This window comes from Monodelphis domestica, chromosome 1, assembly GCF_027887165.1.
Source record: "Monodelphis domestica isolate mMonDom1 chromosome 1, mMonDom1.pri, whole genome shotgun sequence".
Lineage (NCBI taxonomy): Eukaryota > Metazoa > Chordata > Mammalia > Didelphimorphia > Didelphidae > Monodelphis > Monodelphis domestica.
This window is the reverse complement of record NC_077227.1, coordinates 359,094,530-359,114,638: the sequence shown is the minus strand read 5'-3', so window position 1 is coordinate 359,114,638 and position 20,109 is coordinate 359,094,530. Positions and strand designations below refer to the sequence as shown.

At 39.1% G+C, this 20,109-nt stretch overlaps 1 protein-coding gene across 1 annotated transcript in view; it reads right to left on the bottom strand.

Moving 5' to 3' along the window:
• Positions 1-20,109, bottom strand: part of CYFIP2 (cytoplasmic FMR1 interacting protein 2) — a 167,636-nt gene that overhangs the window by 76,414 nt on the left and 71,113 nt on the right. Inside the window, exons 16-21 of the mRNA XM_056811521.1 lie at positions 18,375-18,528; positions 16,404-16,560; positions 14,679-14,775; positions 10,850-10,926; positions 9,139-9,247; positions 4,992-5,111 (exon numbers count right to left, since the gene is read on the bottom strand). Of these exons, the coding sequence (XP_056667499.1) occupies positions 4,992-5,111; positions 9,139-9,247; positions 10,850-10,926; positions 14,679-14,775; positions 16,404-16,560; positions 18,375-18,528 (714 nt within the window). The remainder of the gene's footprint in view (positions 1-4,991; positions 5,112-9,138; positions 9,248-10,849; positions 10,927-14,678; positions 14,776-16,403; positions 16,561-18,374; positions 18,529-20,109) is intronic.

The window sequence follows — 20,109 nt, the reverse complement described above, 5'->3', positions numbered from 1 at the left end:
GACCTCAGACTACTTGCTAGTTGTGTGACCTTGGGCAAGTCATTCTATCCCCCCAACAATGTTGACTAGCTCTTATTTCTCATCTTTCTTGAAGCAAATATGTGGAAAGACATCACCCCTGCAGTCTGATAGAGTTATAGTCTGGGGAAATGGAGACTGCAAAGCAGCCCCCAGAAAATAAGGCACCTACTGAACCCCTCCTCTGTGTGGCTTCTCTCTCTAATGGAATTGTTATGATTATTGTTCTCTCCCAAATACAGGAAAAATAATATGAGATCAAATACTTATAGGGTTAACACACATATATTCTACCTTAATCCCCCCCCAGATAATTACCTTAAAAGATTACATTCACAGAATTAAAACCTAAAGATTATTATCTATTACCCCCCTCCTTTCCCTCTCCACAGAGTTACATTCACTCCCATTATGAGCCAAGCTAGCCAAGAACATCAAAGTACCAGAGTGAAACACAAGAAAAATGTGACTTGGAAATTGAGGAAAATCCCAATTCTAGTCTGTCTTTAAATTACCCTGTACCTAGCTACAAAATGTTTTGTTACCCATCTCCTAAGTAATTTTGATTGATTGTGAAAGTTGACCAAAAGTAACAATGATTCTCCTAACTGGTCATCCCTTAGGTCAAGAGGGACTAACCTCCAAATCACCCTATCCATGTCATTCATCTCCATCTCTGTTATAGCAACAATGTTTTGTGGACTATCTCCTTAGGCTTTGCAACTGTTGTTAGGTTCTATGGAAACATGTATGTTGAAAAATTGTGTGCCAATAAAGTATGTACTCACTGAACCTATAAAATAAACCAACCCTTGTGCCATGGCAGAGCACCGTGTGATGCCTGACAAGGGATTGAGCATGCAGTGCCTCTCATCCATCATTTGACCAAATTGTTACACTTAGACAGAAGGACCCTCCCCTCTGAGAGACCACTGGCCTGGCTCTCAAAGCAAATATATGGTATTGATTTTAAGACAGAAGGTAGGGGTTAAAAAAAGAAGAATTGATACAAAGACAGAAGGTAAAGGGTTAAAAAAAAGAACATAAATTCCTTGAAGATAGGAGCTATTTTTGCCTTTGTATCTTCAGAGCTTATCACAAAGGTGTTTAAAATGTTTATTGATCACTTATTTAATAGTCTTTGCATATGATCTCCTTTAATTCTATGAATAATCTTGTGAAGTAACTGGGTGGTAGATATAGTGGTAAGTCTGGAATCAGGAACACCTGAATTCAAATCTGGATGCAGACTTGCACTCCCTGTGAATTTCTGGGAAAATCACATAACCTCTGTCTGGCTCAGTTTCCTCAGCTGTAAAATGGAGATAATAATCTCTCTCACAGGATTGTTGAGAAGATCAAATGGATAATAAAGCTCTTAACCCAATGCTTGGTTAATTAAATACCCAATTATTCCTTTCCTTGATATGTACTATCTCTTTTAGTTCTATGAACAGAAATAGGTAGTCAAGAAATTAGTCTACATATGAGATTTTATAAGTGGAGGGAAATCACACTATGGAAACTCCCTCAGCTAAGAAAGATCTTATTTGATTTTTCACAACAACCTTAGGAGGTATGTGCTATTATTATCATTTGACAGATGAGGAAATTGAGGCAAACAGAGGTTAAAGTAACTTGCTTGGAATCATATCACACAGCTAGTAAATGTCTGAAGCCAAATTTGAACTCAGGTCTTCCTAAATCTAAGTCCAGCACGCTATCCACTGTGCAACCTAGCTGGTTGCATATCTGAAAGGCTACCATGTGAAGGGTCCCAGAAGTTAAAGTATGAACAATGGATGAAAGCTGAAGAGAGGCAGATGTAGTCTCAATATAAGAGAGAACTTCTTAAAAGTTAAGGCCATCCGAAAATGAAAAGTGCTTTTTTGGGAAGTAATGAGCTCCCTCTCCTAAGAGTTCTTTAAGGAAAGCTGGCCAAGCACTCACTGATATGTTATAGAGGGGATTATTGACCAGGTACCATTGGACTACATAGCTACAGAAGGCATTTCTAGCCCCAGGAGTCTGAGAGGTTAAATCAGATGATCTTTAGGGTCTTTTCCAGCAAAAATGTTGACTCACAAACTTATTAAGAGCCTCCTTGTTCAGAGCACTGTTCCCTACCCTGAAAACTCATAAAGTTTATAATCTGGTAGGAAGAAGTGAGAAATAATTTGACCCCTGTTCTATTTTTGGTAGACCCCCATCCATGTTAAATCAATAATTTGATCCCTATGATTAGTTCTAATCAATAATGTGATTCCACAGAGACAGTGATTAATTACTTATAATTAACAAACAGTAATCAGAAGTTGCTGGTCATAGCTCCCAGTTATAGTTTATGGGTTAATGATTGATTATTAGCAACAAGAGTCTTTTTTCCTAGGAGTTTTATATCAGATGTTAGCTTAGTCAATGTGACTTGAAGGGAATTGACATGCCTAGAAGGGGAGCTTCCACCTAGATGCCATAAGCCTAAGTGGAAAAGAGCCCAGTATTCCCCCCAGTATTGCTTCCCTGGTGATCCTTATTAAGCAAGCCCCCCCCCACTTAAACAAGAAACTAAAGTGTGTCTGTAGATAATGCAGACCTGATGATAAAGTGGGTGCAGGCACAAGAAGGTGGATCAGCTAATTGTTATAATGTCCACCTACTGTTGGATAGTTGGACAGGGCGTGTACCAAGAATTTGGAGTCCACCAATGAGATCACTGGCTGATGCCTGGACTGACCAGGCTGGGCACTGAAGGGAATACAATCTGCACTCTGGAGAAGGTAGGGGTCTCAGATTGTGAGAGGTCTGGGCTCCTATTTGTTGCAGAGGGTCAGATCCCTCTAATAAAATAGTCATTGGCTTGGCGATGGCCTCAGTTGTTTTGTTGCAGATTGGACAAATTTCTGGCACTACCAAGATATGAGATATATCCATATGATAATACAAAATGAACCATAAAAAGTACATGAAATACACAAAGCAGGGGCTCTGAGGGGAGAAGAATTAGCACTGACTCTTAACATTCTTCTATTCCCAGTACTCATGAGGCATCAGGTTTCTAAAGCAGAAAGCGATGAGGCAATTATCTTTGTAGGATCGTGGCTGCTAAGCAGCACCAAAAACTTCTCTCTCCCAAACAACTCAAGGTAAGTCTGCCCTGACCCAGCAAACAGAGGCAAACTACCTTGGGGTTACTCTAGTGGGCTCTAAGAAATAGATGTTCTCTTTTTGCATGATCAAAACCAGCACCTTTTAAATTTATCCCCCCAAAGAACATTTTGCTTCATGAGGAACGAAGAGAGATCATTCTGGGGTTCGAGTTGGTCAAAATGAACTCCGATGGGACACAAGCTAGCACTATCCTTTTCTGATGTAGTCTGGGACCCCCAAAATGTGCCAACTGACTGCTTTCATTATGAAAAGCTAGCAAAAATTCACCACAAAGAGAAGAGCTTCCACTTTCTTCTCAGATCCCATTGAAACAAAATGCTCTGCTTTATGTTAAATCCATTCTAAGTTCTGGGATATTCAAAGGAGCCTAGAATTTCAGTACTGGAGAGGACCTTAGGCAACAAATTTTGAGGCATGAAAGTAGACTGGAAACTATTCTCACTTTGGATAACTTGAGTTCACATTCTATCACTGCAATTTAATACATGTGTGACTTTGGGTGAATCAGTCACTGAACCTCCCCAGGCCTCAGTTTTCTCATATGTAAAATAAGTGGGTTGAATTAGATGATCTCTAAGCTCAGTTCTAGCTCATTTTCCTTCATCAGAATTGGAAAGGACCTTAGAACACAGAATATAAGAAAGGAAAGGACCTTAGAACACAGAATATAAGAAAGGAAAGGGACCTTAGAACACAAAATATATGAGATGAAAGGGATCTTGTTCAGTTGTTTCAATCATGTCTGACTCTTTGTGACTCCATTTAGGGCTGTCTTAGCAAAGATACTGGAATGGTTTGCCATTTCTTTCTCCAGGTCATTTGATAGATGAGGAAACTGAGGCAGTTTAATGACTTGTCCATGGTCATATAGCTAGTGAGTATCTGAGGCCAGATTCGAACTCAGAAAAAGGAATCTTTCAGATACTAAGCCTGGTGCTCCATCCACTGTGCCGCCTAGCTGCAAAAGGGACCTAGAATGTTAACTATAGCTAGAAGGGACTGTATTAGCTGGAAAAAACCTTAGAAGATATTATTATGTAGCTAAAGGATAAGAGATTTATTTTGTTCAATCCTCTCATTTTAGAGACAGGAAACTAACATTGAGAGGGGAGATCTGTCCAATGCACCTCAATATTTATGTCAGAGCTAAGAGTAGATGTTAGGCCTCCTATCTTCCCTTCTAGCCTTCTTTCTTTTGTATCACCCTCAGGGAAACTTTGAGGAGAGAGGCTCCAGGTTAGGGTAGTTATGCTTGTGCTTCATCTTCCTATATTCTGGCGATGCCTGTTCATGCATTTTGTTCTTAGCATCTCTGGTAGCAGAGCTTGCAAATTAGGAGCAGAACTCTAGGAGATCCCAGGAGAATGTCAAAGAGTTGGCAAAATGACTAACTGCTTTTGTTTCCAATTATAGATCATAAGATCATAGATTTAGAGCTGAAAGGGATTTTAGAGGACATTGAATCCTACTTCTTTTTGGAGATGAAGAAACCGAGGAATAGAGGGGGTATATGATTGGCCCAACACCACATAGCTAATCATTAGACAAGCAGAATTCAAAACCAGGTCTCCTCTTCCTGACTCCAAGGCTAGCACTCTATCTACTCTACATGGTTTCCTCTCAATCTTGCTCTATCAAGATGGGAAAAAATCATAAGAAGCTGGACTGTGTCTTCTCAGGAAAAAGCCTCTATAAACTACAACTAGTTCCTTCCTTCCTTGGCCTTCTAGCTCCATGCCTTCCCCAGGACTCAGGGTCCAGTTCTGGGTTCAGAGCTTCAGAGTCCTCCAGCCCCTTTCTCTTACCACAATAGAAGTCAGGTCCTCGCTCTCGAAGCGGCTGATGGCTTGGTCTAAGGATTTATACATTGCAGCAGAAATGCGTTGGGTAATGAGTCTGTTTAGGTCAATTGACCTCCCAAGCAGCTGTGGAGAGGAGAGATGTTATTTAACATTTACACAGGCAATGAAGAAAGTGCTAACAGCAAGCTTGGGGCAGGGATTCTGGGCACGGACTCAGGTGTGTTCTTGAAACTCATATCCAAATTTAGCCTCTGTTTCTCCTGTACCTCCTCCCCTTCCCTCCCCAACCCTCACATCCCAATAAGCCATTTCAATATCACTGCAAAGCAGCAGGTACCTTAGGCATGACCTACTTCTACACAGCCACTGTCATATCACAGAGGTGCATTTTAATGCCAGTGGCATGAAGGGCTTATTTCAGGAAAGCAAAATATAGCTGATGAGGAAAATTCCCCAATGCATGGACAGGGATATTATCACAGGTGCCCTATATAATAATAAAAAAAAAACATTTATTGGAAAAGTCTTTAATGCATCTTTAGCATTTCACTACAATGCCATCCCCATTATCATCATTATTACTGTTATTTAAATTCTCTATCCCTCTCTACCCACAGGGGGAAAATATGTTCTACTGACAGTAATGGGTCTTCTGTAGCAAGTGAACTGCATTATACTCTCTTAGGGCCATCTTGTGGAACATTATGGTTGTTTCTAGAACTGGATTTGATGAATCAGCTTTTGGGAAAGTAGAATTAAATTTAATTCAGCACATTTAACAAGCATCTATTAAGTAGTTCCCAGGTGTCAATTGTCCAGGCAATAGTGCAAAGAGTGTTGGGCTTGGAGTCAGGTAGACCTGGGTTCAAATCTCACCTCTGATACTTATTTCCTATGTGACTTTGGGCAAATCACTTAACCTTAATGTACCTCAACACTTATATACTAAGCCATAGAGGGGCTGTGATTTCTAAACTATGTAAGTTGAGAGAGCTCCCATAGCAGAAATTCCCTACATTAATGAAGTCAGATGGCTCCAACCTACCTTTCCAGCCTTATTACACATTATTTTCCTTCATACAATCTTTGGTACAACCAAACTGGCCTTTTTGTTGTTCTTCACACCTGAAATTCTATCTCGTGTCTCCATGTCTTGCACTAGCCTGGTCCCCAAAGCCTGGGATGCACTCTTTCTTCACTTGCATCTCTTAAACCCCCCGAGACCTTTTCTTATCCTCCAAGTAACTAGTGCTAGTGCTCCACTCCTGAATTATCATGTACTTTTGTTGTTCAGTCATTTCAATCCTGTCCAATTCTTCATGACCTTACTGAGCTTTTCCTGGCAGAGATACTGGACTGATTTGCCATTCCTTCTCCAGCTCATTTTAGAGATGAGGAAACGGAGGCAAACAGAGTGAAGTGATTTGCCCAGGGTCACACAGCTAGCAAGGGTATAAGGTCAGATTTGAACTCAGGGAGAGGAGTCTCCCTGATTCCAGACCCAGCACTTTATCCACTGAGCCACCAACAGGTCATGCTACTTCACAGTACACTAATATATACATAGTTTCACAGTATGTGCTACTTCTTTTTAACCTTTGATTGCTCTGACATCTCTTCTCTCCCTGAAAAATCACTGGGCAAAGCAGGACTGTGCACAGGCTGTGTAATTAGCACAGAGAGCTAAGAGCTCCAGGGTGGTTTGGCTGACAGTTTGTCACTCCATGGGGGACCCCAAAGTAGGATATGAAGTCTCTGTAGTCCCTCTGGACTCTGACTGCCCTAGTCACATATAAATGTTTTACTGGAGGTTTTCAAGCTTAGCTTCCAGAACTATTTCCTGAAACTTAAGAATCAGAGATAAGGAGGGGAAATATCAAGTTTTGTCTTTGGCTTGTCTGGCTATCCTTTACCTCAGAGAGTCCCCCTCTATCCTTCTAAACTAAGTAAGGATGAAATTTTCCATTTGCAAATGGTAGGCTTGGGCAAGAAAGAAATGGAACTTAAAAATTTTTAGGTGATGAAGAAAATTTGATCAATCAATTAAAAAGCATTAATTAATTACTATGTTTCAGGCACCGTGCAATGAGCTGGTGATACAAAACTAAAAATGACACAGTCCTTTCCATCAAGTATCTTCTAGTTGAGCCAGAGAAGATGATGTTTACTTATCATACATTATGAAATATATATAAGATAGGTATCAATTGATTTTAGGAGGAAGGAACTAATAGGTGGAGGATCAGAAAAGGCTTCAAGGAGAGGGTAGGACTTAAGTTGAGCCTTGAAGGAAACTAAAGAATCTAAGAAATAAAAGTAAGGGCAGAGTATATTTTAGGTGGGGGATACTCATGGAAAGTACCACAGTGGGCAGTAACTTAGAAATGGGTAGACAAGGTAAGGGGGAAAGAATTATATAGAGCCTACTATATGCTAACATTCTTGCAGATATTAAATACTTTTATAAATGCTATCTCAAATGCAAATCAAAACAACTCTGAGGTATCACCTCACACCTAGCAGATTGGCTAACATGACGGTAAAGGAAAGTAATAAATGTTGGAGGGAATGCGACAAAATAGGGACATTAATGCATTGCTGGTGGAGTTGTGAATTGATCCATTCTAGATGGCAATTTGGAACTATGCCCAAAGGGCTTTAAAAGACTGCCTGCCCTTTGATCCATCCATAGCACTCCCCAAAGAGATAATAAGGAAAAAGACCTGTAAAAGAATATTCATAGATGTACTCTTTGTGGTGGCAAAAATTGGAAAATGAGGGGGTTCCCATCAATTGGGGAATTCCAGAACAAATTGTGGTATCTGTTGGTGATGGAATACTATTGTGCTCAAAGGACTAAAGAACTGGAGGAATTCCATGTGAACTGGAATGACCTCCAGAAATTGATGCAGAGTGAAAGGAGCAGAACCAGGAGAACCTTATACACAAATACGGATACACTGTGGTACAATTGAATGTAATGGATTTCTCTACTAGTAGCAATACAAGAATCCAGAACAATACAGAGGGATTTATGAGAAAGAATGCGATCCACATCCAGAGGAAGAACTGTGGGAATAGAAACACAGAAGAAAAACAGCTGCTTGATCACATGGGTCGATGGGGATATGATTGGGGATGTAGACTCTAAATGATCACCCTAGTGAAAACATCAACAACATGGAAATAGGTTCTGATCAACAACACATGTAAAACCCAGTGGAATTGTGCATTGGCTATGGGAGGAGGTGGGAGGAGAGGAGGGAAAGAACATGAATCATGCAACCATGGAAAAATATTCTTAATTAATCAATAAAATTAAATTAAAAACAAAAGAAAAAATGTTATCTCATTTAGTTCTCACAACAACCATGGGAGGTAAGTGCTATTAACACTCTCATTTCACAGTTGAAGAAACTGAAGCAAACAGAGGTTAAAGGGTAATACAGCTAGTATTCAGTCTGAGACGGAATCTGAACTCAGGTCTTACTGATTCTATGACCAGTGCTCTATCCACTGTGTCACCAGCTCCCTGTGGTGAGAGGAGAGATATATAAGCAGTCAATAGCTACCCATGGTAGATTTCTGGGAGGATATACATAATATATATAATAATATGTAATATAATAAAGGGAGAATAATTCCTCAGGCTAGTGTTCATATCTATATTGAAAGATACCACTTCTTATCACACATAAAATACTACAAATCTTTTTTACATCCATCAGTACTTTAAAAAGCTAGGAGATGTGGGGGCTGATTTGGCTTCTTGGACCACCATTTTAAAAAATTAAATTTATTTAATTAATTAATTTAGAATATTTTTCCATGGTTACATGATAGCCAATGAGCAATTCCACTGGGTTTTACATGTATCATCGATCAAGACCTATTTCCATATTATTAGGCTGTCCTCTTAGAGTCTATAACCCCAGTCATGTCCCCATCGAACCATGTGATCAAGCACTTGTTTTTCTTCTGCGTTTCTGTTCCCACAGTTCTTTCTTTGGATGTGGATATTGTTCTTTCTCATAAGTCCCTCAGAATTGTTGGACCACCTTTGACAGATCACATGATTTCTTGACCCATCTACTCCACCTCTGAAGGAATTTTAGAGGTCCCTCAGCTATTGGTTTCTTTCTCACCTTACCTGGACATGTCTCTGTTTCAGTAGCGTTTCATAGCGGTTAGATGGTGGATATGGAATAATAACTCCATAATTCTTGCATTCTGCTCTAAAACGTTTATCCAGTAGTACACTGGATGGAGAAAAAAAAAGGTCAATAAACATAATCCTCCTCAGTGTTCTCAGTTCCATCTACTCTGAACAGAAGATCTATATTATTAAAGATTTTTCCTGAGTGCTTTTCAATGTTAATTTCTACCTGAGATGGCAGAAAGTGGGCAAAAGAGTCAATGTTTGCTTCCTGGGCAAAGCCTTCCTTCTCTTTTCATCATATATAGATAAATTACTTAATATAAGAGATGTACTATATTTCTGAATAGGAATTTTGCAAGAAAACAAAATGTGGGTAAATATAAGCATATTTCAAACCTGTCAGAGCAGTTCACTATCTAAAGTAGTGGTTCTCAAAGGGTGTATACAGCTGTGGCATGAAATACAGATATTATCCTATTGTAGATGAGTGAAAATTTATAAATAATTTCATTTAACACAAATTTTACTTACCCGGTAGGTATAATCAAATATTTCCAAAATAAATAAACTTTCCTGATTTACATAGTACACATCAGATCTAAAAGAAGGAACTTTACGAAAATGGCTGTTCTTATTGATGATATATTATGCATGCCTGACTGTCCCAATTTTCCTGTGATGTTGCCAATCCAAATGCCCACAGGCTAGAACTCTTCACAATAAAGAATACAGTGTCATAAGCAAAAATGCCATGACCTGAAGTAATGTTGCAGGAAATCTTCTTAAAATATGAAAAATCATTTTATGATACAAATAATCACTTCCTAATCTATTTGATTTGCAAATTCAGATTTTCTCACATTATGTTTTCTTAAAGTGGGCCATAACTATGCTTCAGGCCTTTTTTGACAAACATACTGAGTCTTATAGGGAGTGACAGATTGGAGTATGACTCTAGATATTCTCATAATAGCCCTGGAATTAATTAGAATGACCTTGTGAATTCTGATTTAGGTTCTAATGGTGAGATCCTGGATAGTACATCTCTTTTTTAAAGGAGCAGGATTGGTAATTATTGTTATTCAGTTGTTTTAGTCTTGTCTGACTCTCCATGACCTCATTTGGGGTTTTCTTGACAAAAATACCGGAGTGGTTTGCCATTTTCTTCTCTGGATCATTTTATAGATAAGGAACAGAAGCGAACAGGATTAAATGACCAGCTCAAGGTCACCCAGCTAGTAAGTATCTGAGGCCAATTTTGAACTCAGGAAGATGAGTCTTCCTGGCCCTCTGGCTCTCTATCACCTGGACCACCTAGTAGCACCTCAAACCCGTGGCAAAATAGAATATCAATTTTGCCCTTTGGACTGTCTGGGTATCTTTCATCTCAGAAAGTTCCCCTATCTTTCTGAACTTAAAGATATGATTGAGGATGAGTTACAAATGGTAACATTGGGTAAGAAGAGGGTTATTTAAAATTTATATAGGTGATGAATAAAATGTTGATAGTTTAATCAATCAAGTATATTAAAAAATTAATTGCTCTGTGCCAGGCACTGGGCCAAAAGCTGGAGATGCAAACCCCAAAATGATACAGTCCTTTCCATCAAGGAATTTCTAGTTTAGCCAGGGGAGCTGACTTGTTTCAGTGGAGTTTTCAGAGGTAATATCATTCACCACTCCATCCAGGGGATTCTCATACCTGCCAGCCATTGCTTTGTAGTAGGCGAAGATTTGATCCGCTAGTTTGTACACAAACTGATCGAAACACAGATTGACCTGATGAAGAAAAAGCAGGAAATGTTACTGCCATCCCTGGATCACTGTCACTTGAAATTATGAAATGGAAGAGAAACAACTTATGTGCTCTTTAATGTTAATTTGGCCCACAGCAAAAGCTGGGATAACAGAGTTCTGGGCTCTGAGTCAGGAGAATTGGATTCATAGTTCACCTCTGATGCATACTGACTGTGTGACCCTGAATAAGTCACTTCAATATCTTTGAGCCTCAGTTTCCTCATCTGTATACTAATGTTTATGCTACTTGCTTCCTAGGGTTCTTATAAGGAGAACTTTTGGTAAGTACTAAAATGCTATGGAAACATGATGAATTAGCCTCATAATTTAGTGTTTTGCATGTTATACTATTAGCTCATCCTCAAAGGGTGACAAAGGTGCTTAGTCACCAAACCACTGAATTCAGGAGCAGGATACAAATGCTCATCTATTATCAAACAGCAAACACATATTGAGTGTCTACTGTTTGCCTGGCCTTGGGCTATAAAGACGAAAATGAAAATTTTTCTGACCTCTTGAAGCTTGCATTCTAGAGTAGCTAGGTGGCTCAGTGGAAGAGTGAGGCCTGAAGACAGGAGGTCCTGGGTTCAAATCTGGTCTCAGATGTTTCCTAGTTATGTGATCCTGGGCAAGTCATTTAACCCCAGTTGCCTGGCCTTCACCATTCTTCTGCCTTGGAACTGACATTTACTATCCTTTCTAAGTCAGAAGATAAGGGCTTAAAAAAAAAAGCTTGCATCTCTGAGAGAAACAAAAGGATCAGGGGTAGGAGATAATATCTCTTTAACAAATGTATCTTCATATCCTTTAATATATGGGATGTGACTCTCCCTTAATCATAACGTCTTCCATATATTATTGTATCAGTTTGTTTCCATTTCCAGTCTCACTTGGAACATGTTTATAATCTCTAGCACAGAACTGTTGGAATGACTTTTTTTAACATGTGCTTCTCTCCACCCGCCTTACTTCTGAACGTTTTTTTTCTCCCTGTCCATTGTTTTTAATCAGTTTTCTATATTCCTTCAAAGAATCATAAGGTCTCAGAGTTGGAAAGAACCTTTGATGTCATCCAGTCTAAGATGTATGACATTCTTGACAAGTAATTATCCATCTTTCACTTGGATCTCACTTTCTTACGAGGTATTCCATTTCCCGTTAAGTCAGATCTGATCATCATGAAGTGTGTCCTCACATCTAGACAAAAATCAATCTTTCTGCAACTTCCTTTTGCTCTCCAGGACAAAATGAAACATAACTAAACCTTTTTCTCCATGACAATTCTTGTAACACTTGAAGAAAATGATCATGTCCCACCTACATCTTCTTTTCTCCGAGTTAAATATTCCCAGTGCCTTCAACCAATCTTCATGTTGTATGGTCTAGAGCAGTGGTTCTCAACCTTTCTAATGCCGTGACCCCGCAATACAGTTCCTCATGTTGTGGTGACCCCAAACCAAAAAATGATTTTGGTGGCTACTTCAAAACTGTAATTTTGCTACAGTTATGATTCGGAATGTAAATACCTGATATGCATTATGTATTCTCATTGCTACAAATTGAGAGGTTGAGAACCGCTGCTCTAGAGTCTCTTCATCAGACTTAACACCTCATGCTCCAGCTCATCAAAATCTTTCCTTGAATGTGGTTTTTTTCCTACTGAACACAAAGCTAAAAATTCTCTATCTCCTAACACTCATAGAAAACCTTTATTACACTGACTCATGTTCCATCAATGGTGAATATGTTATGTTCTGACATGAGTAAAAGTTCACATCAGACACAGAAGCTCAACTACCCATCAGAGGCAGGAACTGTAATTGGCTCAGGGCTGGGGATAAAAAAGAGATTTGGATAAGGAAAAGGCAGGGTGTGAAAACCATTATAAAGGAAATGGGTTATATTTAACTGTTCTAGCCCACATTCTTATTTCTCACTAAATCCTGAGGACTAGAAGACCCATTTCTTTGTTGACCCTTTGATGTCTACAAGGATTTTTGTATCACTACAATTACATATTAAACAGAATAAGTTGAACAGTAGGGGCATCCTTCTCTCCAATTCACTTAGTTGGTTTTTATTCTGTTGCTTTGTTTTGGCTTCCTCTAGTGGTAGCTTGCTGAAGAGTAAAGTATTGAAAGTCAGAAATGGATATCTGGCTCTATAAGCATCAATGATCCATTTGCTATGTTAAAAAACCTGTGCTAGATACTGGAGAAACAGAGACAATATAAGATACAGTCCTTGACCTCAACAAGATTCAATAAATTCAGTTTGACTCTGGTGCCATTTTCTTCAAAGTCCCATTGTACCCAGTATCTGTGGCACCTAACTTGGGTTGGTATTCACAATGATTTAGTGTGCATGCCACTCCAGGGCACTGGGCTGAGTCTGGGAAGAGACCAGTCTTCTTGTTCATTCTCCCCTGAAATATGTGAGCTTTGGCTTCAAAACACACTGTAGGAATAGCCCCCAGGGCTTCCCCCAATCATGGTACCTTTATTGGGGCTCCATTTGACATTTCAAAGTGTTTTCCTCATCCATTGTCTCATTTGATCCTCATGACAGCTCTTTAGGTGAGATAAGGAAGGACAGGGATAATCATTTTGCCTTTATGGGTAGTAAAACTGAGACATAGAAAGTGCTTCCATTGGCTCACCAAAGGTTGGCTGGGTTGATCTGGGGTGGGGTGGTATTAAGCCAATGAGGGCTGTTTTTTTATTGCTTTTGTTTGGATGGGTGATTTCACCCTTGTACTGAACTCCCAATATAGAAACTCTTTCCATGGATGCTAATCAGCAACTCATCTGTAACATCGAGTTCTAGGTAATTGCCTGGGGCATTGAAAGACTAAGTGGTTTACCCATGGCCTGGAAGTCAGTATGTATCAAAGGTAGAACTTGAGCCCAACAACAGGTGGCCCCCATCCACTCCATCATACTACTTCCCTGACCCAAGAACACTTAAGACACAAATGTCCCTTTTTAAAACAAATCCTTTCTAAACAGCTATCATCCTATTATGGGTAATAAAGGAGATGCTTTATTAATTTAATATTTTTCTTTTTATTATTGAAAACTTGACAGACATGAGCAAACATGAATATTTCCACATACAAAGAACCAAAAAAGAGTTGTTTGTATAGGATACTGCAAGAATCTATTATCTATAGAAGGGAATTTTTAAAAAGTAGATATTAAATTTAGCTCAGTAGTTCTAACACTGCTTAACTCTGTCTTCTGAACTTCCTTCTGTTCTCTTCTGTGTATTTTCTAAAATGTTTCATGCTGGGACACCTTTGTAAAATTAGACTTGAACTCTGGACTTCAATCCCCACAATTCTTTGCACCACTTCCCCAGAATGCTTTGTAATCTCACCTAGGCCAAGATCGAGAAGGTATTTAACCTGATTGCAAAAGGCTTTTGTCTCTCTCTTTTTGGACTTCCGTTTTGGAGCAGAGGCATCTCTTCCATGATGTGAGGTTATCTTGTCTAGGCCTCTGGCCTAGGCACGTGTTTTTTCTTATTCTGTATTTTCTTTAATCCTTAACCTTTAATAAACCTCTAAAAAATATAATACTCCTTGTAGAGAGAAACTAATTTCTACCTGCCTCAGTCTCCCCTAAATTTTAATCTTTACACCTTTAAAGGTGGTTCCTTCTATATTTAAGACTAGACATCTCCTTTGTCAATTATGAAGGAATGAAATGAGTGAGGTGATGCTTGGAACTTACCTCGGCTTCAATCTCATCATATAGGAACTGCTTTTTGAACTTCGTCAAAGCATAATATGCACTGTCATTGTAGAGGTCCAAAGGATACAGCACATACCTTGGGGGAACAAAGGTTGCTGTTAGCTCTGAAAATGATCTCCATCACAATGCAGACGAATTTTTGGATGCCCACAAGAAATACAAGGAATGAGTAGATTTGGGGAATTGATTAAAGCCTGATGTACTGTATTTGGACCCAAGGTTTGTTGTGGTTCAGTAGGTTTTCAATCATTTCTGACTTGTTTTGACTCCTTTTTTTTTTTTACAGAATAAAGCTATACTTTATTTTTCCATTTTAAATTTTTATTTTTTAAAAATATTTTTCTATGTTTATGTGATCTATCTTCTTTCCCTCTCCTCTTCCTCCCCCCTCCCAGAGTTGACAAGCAGTTTTTCCATATTATTCATTTTTGCAACAGAGTAATCTTTTAAAGTTTGGGGGTTTTCTTGACAAGGATACTGGCATGCTTTCCTTTTCTAGATCATTTTGCAGATGAGAAAAGAGAGGCAAAAGGGTTAAGTGGCTTACCTAGGAGTAGTGTCTGAGGTCAGATTTGGACTCAGGAAAATTAGTCTTCCTGACTCCAGCCCTAGCACTCTATCCATTGTGCTACCTAGTTGCCCCCTTGAACCCAAGGAGACTGTTTAGAATTAGGACAGTACTCACTCTTTTACTACTTTATAGCATCCCTGGGAGGCAGTGTGGCACAATAGATAGATGGCTAACCTTGGAGAGAGGAAGACCTGGGTTTGAGTTCCACTTTATCACACATACTAGCTACTTGAATATGGCTAAGTAACTAAACTTCTTAATGCCCAGGCAATTCTCTAGGACTAAAAATTGTAAGTGATTTTCTACTGTGCCAGAGGAGGAAGTTTCCACACAATGAGTTCCATACACAAATAAACCTTTCCTCCCCCAAACACACACAAAAGAGGACTCCTAGTCATGGGTGAATTATTAGGATTTTTTCCTCCCCAGGACCCACAGAAGCAAGTGAATATATAAGATTGAAGGGTGCAGAAAATTTAGGTCAGACAGGACAATAAGCCCAAGGCCTTAATTAGTCTGAGAAGAAATTAGGCAGTGGTTTGGAATGTTGACAAACGCACAAACCCAAATGCTCTCTAGAAACCATTTCTTCTGAAGACTACTGATGCTCACTTCCATCAGACCTCACCATTATGAGTGGAAGTAAAAGTATAAAGGGGGCAGCTATCTGGCTTAGTGGATAAAATGCTGGGCCTTGGCTTGGGTTTAAATGTGGCCTCAGACATGTATTCGTTGTGTGACTCTGGGCAAGTCACCTGTTTGCCTCAGTTTCCCCATCTATAAAATGAGCTGGAGAAGGAAAGAGCAAACCACTCCAGTATCTCTGCCAAAAAACCCCTTCAAAAATGGGGTCATGAAGAGTTGGGCAGGACTGAAATGATTGAATAACAACATTAACAATAACAGTATAAACAGGCAGATTTATTTTTTCAATCTCTTTACAAAATGGATTCAAATGACTGGTGATTGGGCTAATGCCTAGTTTGAGTTTCTTTTGGGCAGGCACACTGCTTTTTCTTGTTTCCCCAGGGGTGTTTATGGCAAACATTTGGCCCTGGGATGAACAGATCCCTTAGCAGCCACTTATTTCCCTTGTAAATCTTCCCATTAATCCCAGCCCTGCCTCTTCTTACTCCATCATGGAAGGTTCTTTGGTTTCCAGGATATGGTCTGTTAAAATCCAGGGCATGGACATCTCAATAGGGAATTGGATTCGACGGCCCATCGTTAATTCCAGGAAGAATTCTCGGAACCATAGCTGGGAGAGGTCACAGCACTGCTGTAAGGCTTCTAAAGGAACAAGCAAGAGAAGCTGGAATTAGTCATCACATGGAGTGACCACGCCAAGATGCCTGCAGCAAGGAGGACCAGTCTCGTGTGTTCCTTTGGGGTTTGGTGCAGGTGGCCCAACAAGAGGTCCTGGACTGAATTCACAATGAATTCAGACAAATTATGAACTGCTAGAATATTATATATGTGTATATCTATCTATCTATCTATCTATCTATCTATCTATCTATCTATCTATCTATCTATCTATTTACCTATCTATATCATGAACTGCTGTCAATTCATCATCATCATCAGTGATACTGCTATGGGGTTAATGCCTTTGCGGATTGTGGGAACCATCAGTTTGCCAAGGATGTAAAGGAAAAATGTTAATGGAAATATTGGAGAATAAATATTACACAGTAGAGATACTATTATCTGACTCTACTTCTCATTAATCTCTAAAATGAACTTTCTGCTCAAGCCAGATGGGTTTCCTAAATTTCCCCTAACTCATGTCAATTCCTTGATATTTCTCTCTCCCCTGAAAAGTTTCCTCTCTGCTCTCTAACATACATTTCTATACTTGTTTCAAGACTCTGCTCAAGTTCCACTTCTTCCATAAAGCCTGCCCTGATTACTCCAGCCTACACTGATTTCCTTTCTCTTCAAATTACAGTCCTTATGATCTGTAAAGGAAATCTTGGTGTTTAATTATTTTTGTTAGGATGTGAGCTCCAAGGATTGTTTCATTCTCTGTATTTGTTTCCCTCATGCTTAGAACAGTGTTTGGACCATAAAAGGTGCTTAATCAACTAGCTGACTCGATTGACTTATTCTTTAATTGTTTAATGAATATTAATCTAGTTTTTCCAGTATGCATATTTTCAAAGTGCATATATTATACTTCTTTTGTATTCTCTACGGTACCTAGCACAGTGCTAGGTATATAGTAGGAGCTCAGTAAATACTATTAGATTGATTGAATGATCAACCTGTTTGTAGAATCAAAGTCTTATTCTAATTTATATTTGGAAATTAAGATCTTCTGCTAACTTCAGAGGACAATAAAGCCACAATAGCAGTCATGATTTTGTGGATTATTCACAATTTCTTTAAAGTTTCAGATGGTGGGAGCAGCTAGGTGGCTCAGTAGATAGAGAGCCAGATCCAGAAATAGAAGGTCCAGGGTTCAAATCTGGTCTTAGACATTTCTTAACTATGTGACTCTGGGCAAGTCACTTAAACCCCATTGTCCAGCTTTCACCACTCTTCTGCCTTCAAAGTAATACACAGTATTGATTCTATGATGGAAAGTATTGTTTTAAAAAAATACGATACACATGGCATCATTTTATGCACATCCCTCGGGCTCCACTCTTCCTTCATCTCACCCCATCCAAACTAGACAAAACCCAGGAAGGAAAAGGAAGATGATAAAAACTGGTAGAAATATCTTAAGATCCTGCTTTGCTGTAAGCTAAATATTATTAATTAATGGATCTTAAGTAGCCAACTTGACAGATGTGGTGATAGGAAGAAGAAAGTTATGTTAGGTTTATTCCCTGAGGAAACAGAGGCTTAGGTCCATTCTTCCCTTGAGGGTTATGAGCCAAGCCAGCTGCAAACATCTGTTAAAAGAAATTCTGCTAAATCAGGAAGAAAATAAGCCAGATATATCCCAGTCTTCCTAACCTCCAAAATCACACTATAAATATGTTCCACAGGGAATTAGGCAATTACTGGAGCAAAAGTGGTTCTGTCAGCCTGCATAGCATGGCGTTGCACTGCCCCCAACCTCTTAGGATCTGTACTTTGGAATCAAGGCTCACCACTGATGTTGAGCAGATGAGTAAAGAAGAAGGATTGTTTATGGAACTCTTCAATGGCAAGGACAATGGGCCCATCAAGGCTACTCCTCAAGGTCTTCTTAGAGCCACTTTTGTCTGCGATGAGGGACTCCAGCATGGTCCTCACCATGTATAACTTGAAAGGAAAAAAAATACCAGAAAGTTAGGGGATGGGTACTTTTATCTTAAGAGAACATTACACTAGTAATAGCCAAAGGCTCTGCAAAGATGATGTCTGAATCAATAGCAAAAGATCTTACTACATTCAGTCTACTTTTAGGGTCAAATACTTTCTCCTCAATTTTAATTCTTTGAGACAGTCATCTATGTGTGGTGTGGAAGCATTTAAAAAACATCTTTTTAGTTCAATGAAAAAATTAAGAAAAACTCTTTCTCTAAGTTTACAAGCCTTTCTAGAATTTTCCCTTTAAGAAAGCATAGAACAAAAACACTGAGCCTTTAAAAAGTGGGAGGAAGGCTGGTAAAAAAAATCAGAACAAAAAAATTACACCTTCTATTTGAAATAATTTTCTTTTCTATTCTGAAGGGGTGAAAGTATTGATCATAGGATGGTCCCCTTTAGCTATTGTGGGAGAACTTTGAAGAGAGTGGTCAAAGAAGGAACCAAGCAACTTCTATTTGAGATGGCATTTGTTCTTTATTTCCCCTCTTCATTTATCTCTTGATAGCTCCCCTATCTTTTCCCTAGCATCTTCTCTTACTCTATTTTTCCTCTCTTTCTTTTATCTTTTTCTTCTTCACATCTCTCAGGACAGCCAGTTAGTGCCCAGGTATTTAGCTTGATCTCCTAAGCCATTCAGAGTGAAGAAAATCATTGACCTCTACTTGGAGGTGGAGATGATATAGAGGATTGATCACTTAGGGTCAGGAGACCAGGATTTTATTCTTGCCTCTTTTTATTAACTGTGTGTATTATGGGCAAGTCACATAATTTCTCAGAACTCTATAAAATGAAGGCTATATATCAAATAATTTCTGAGGTCCCTTCTAGTTCTAAAACCCCATTATACTAAGTAAAATACCTCCCTCTTACCTAGGGGGACACCAGGAAGAAAAATATGTCTCATGGAATTCCTTTTTCCTATGACCTTTGGAAATAAATGGTCTTTCTTATATTCCCAAGAGTTCTTTGGGATCTTCCCCACCACCACCCTCATCCCCAGGGTATGGGAAATGATACCCATTTGTGTATGAGAGTAGGTTCTCACAAAGAGTCTATTTCTTTGTTTTTTCTTCTGATTTACCTTACTATCTCATTCTAATTAAATCCTTTATTATTAGGGGAGAAAATGGGGATGAAGGGTTTTTCCAAGCATATTCAGGTATAAATTAATCTGAGAGACATGAAGACAAGAGGAATGACATTGTTTTGAGAAGATATAGGGGACTAGCTACTGATGTGTACCAAACAATGACCCTGTGAGGCAGCTGAGGATAGTAATAATCATCTCTGTGTCACAGTTAAGGAGTCAGAAATGTGTAAAGATTAGGTGACTTGCCTAGAATCATAGAGAAAATTAACATCATATCTGAAATTAGGACCCTGATCTCCTTAAACTAGAACCCTGGTCTTCTGAATCACAATTCAGTGTTCTCTCCACCATACTAGCACAGAGAAGACCAGAGTCATTTTCTCTTGATCCCTTGTTGATTTGGGCTTACACCCTCAAAGCCAGACCAAGCTGGTCCTTCTTAC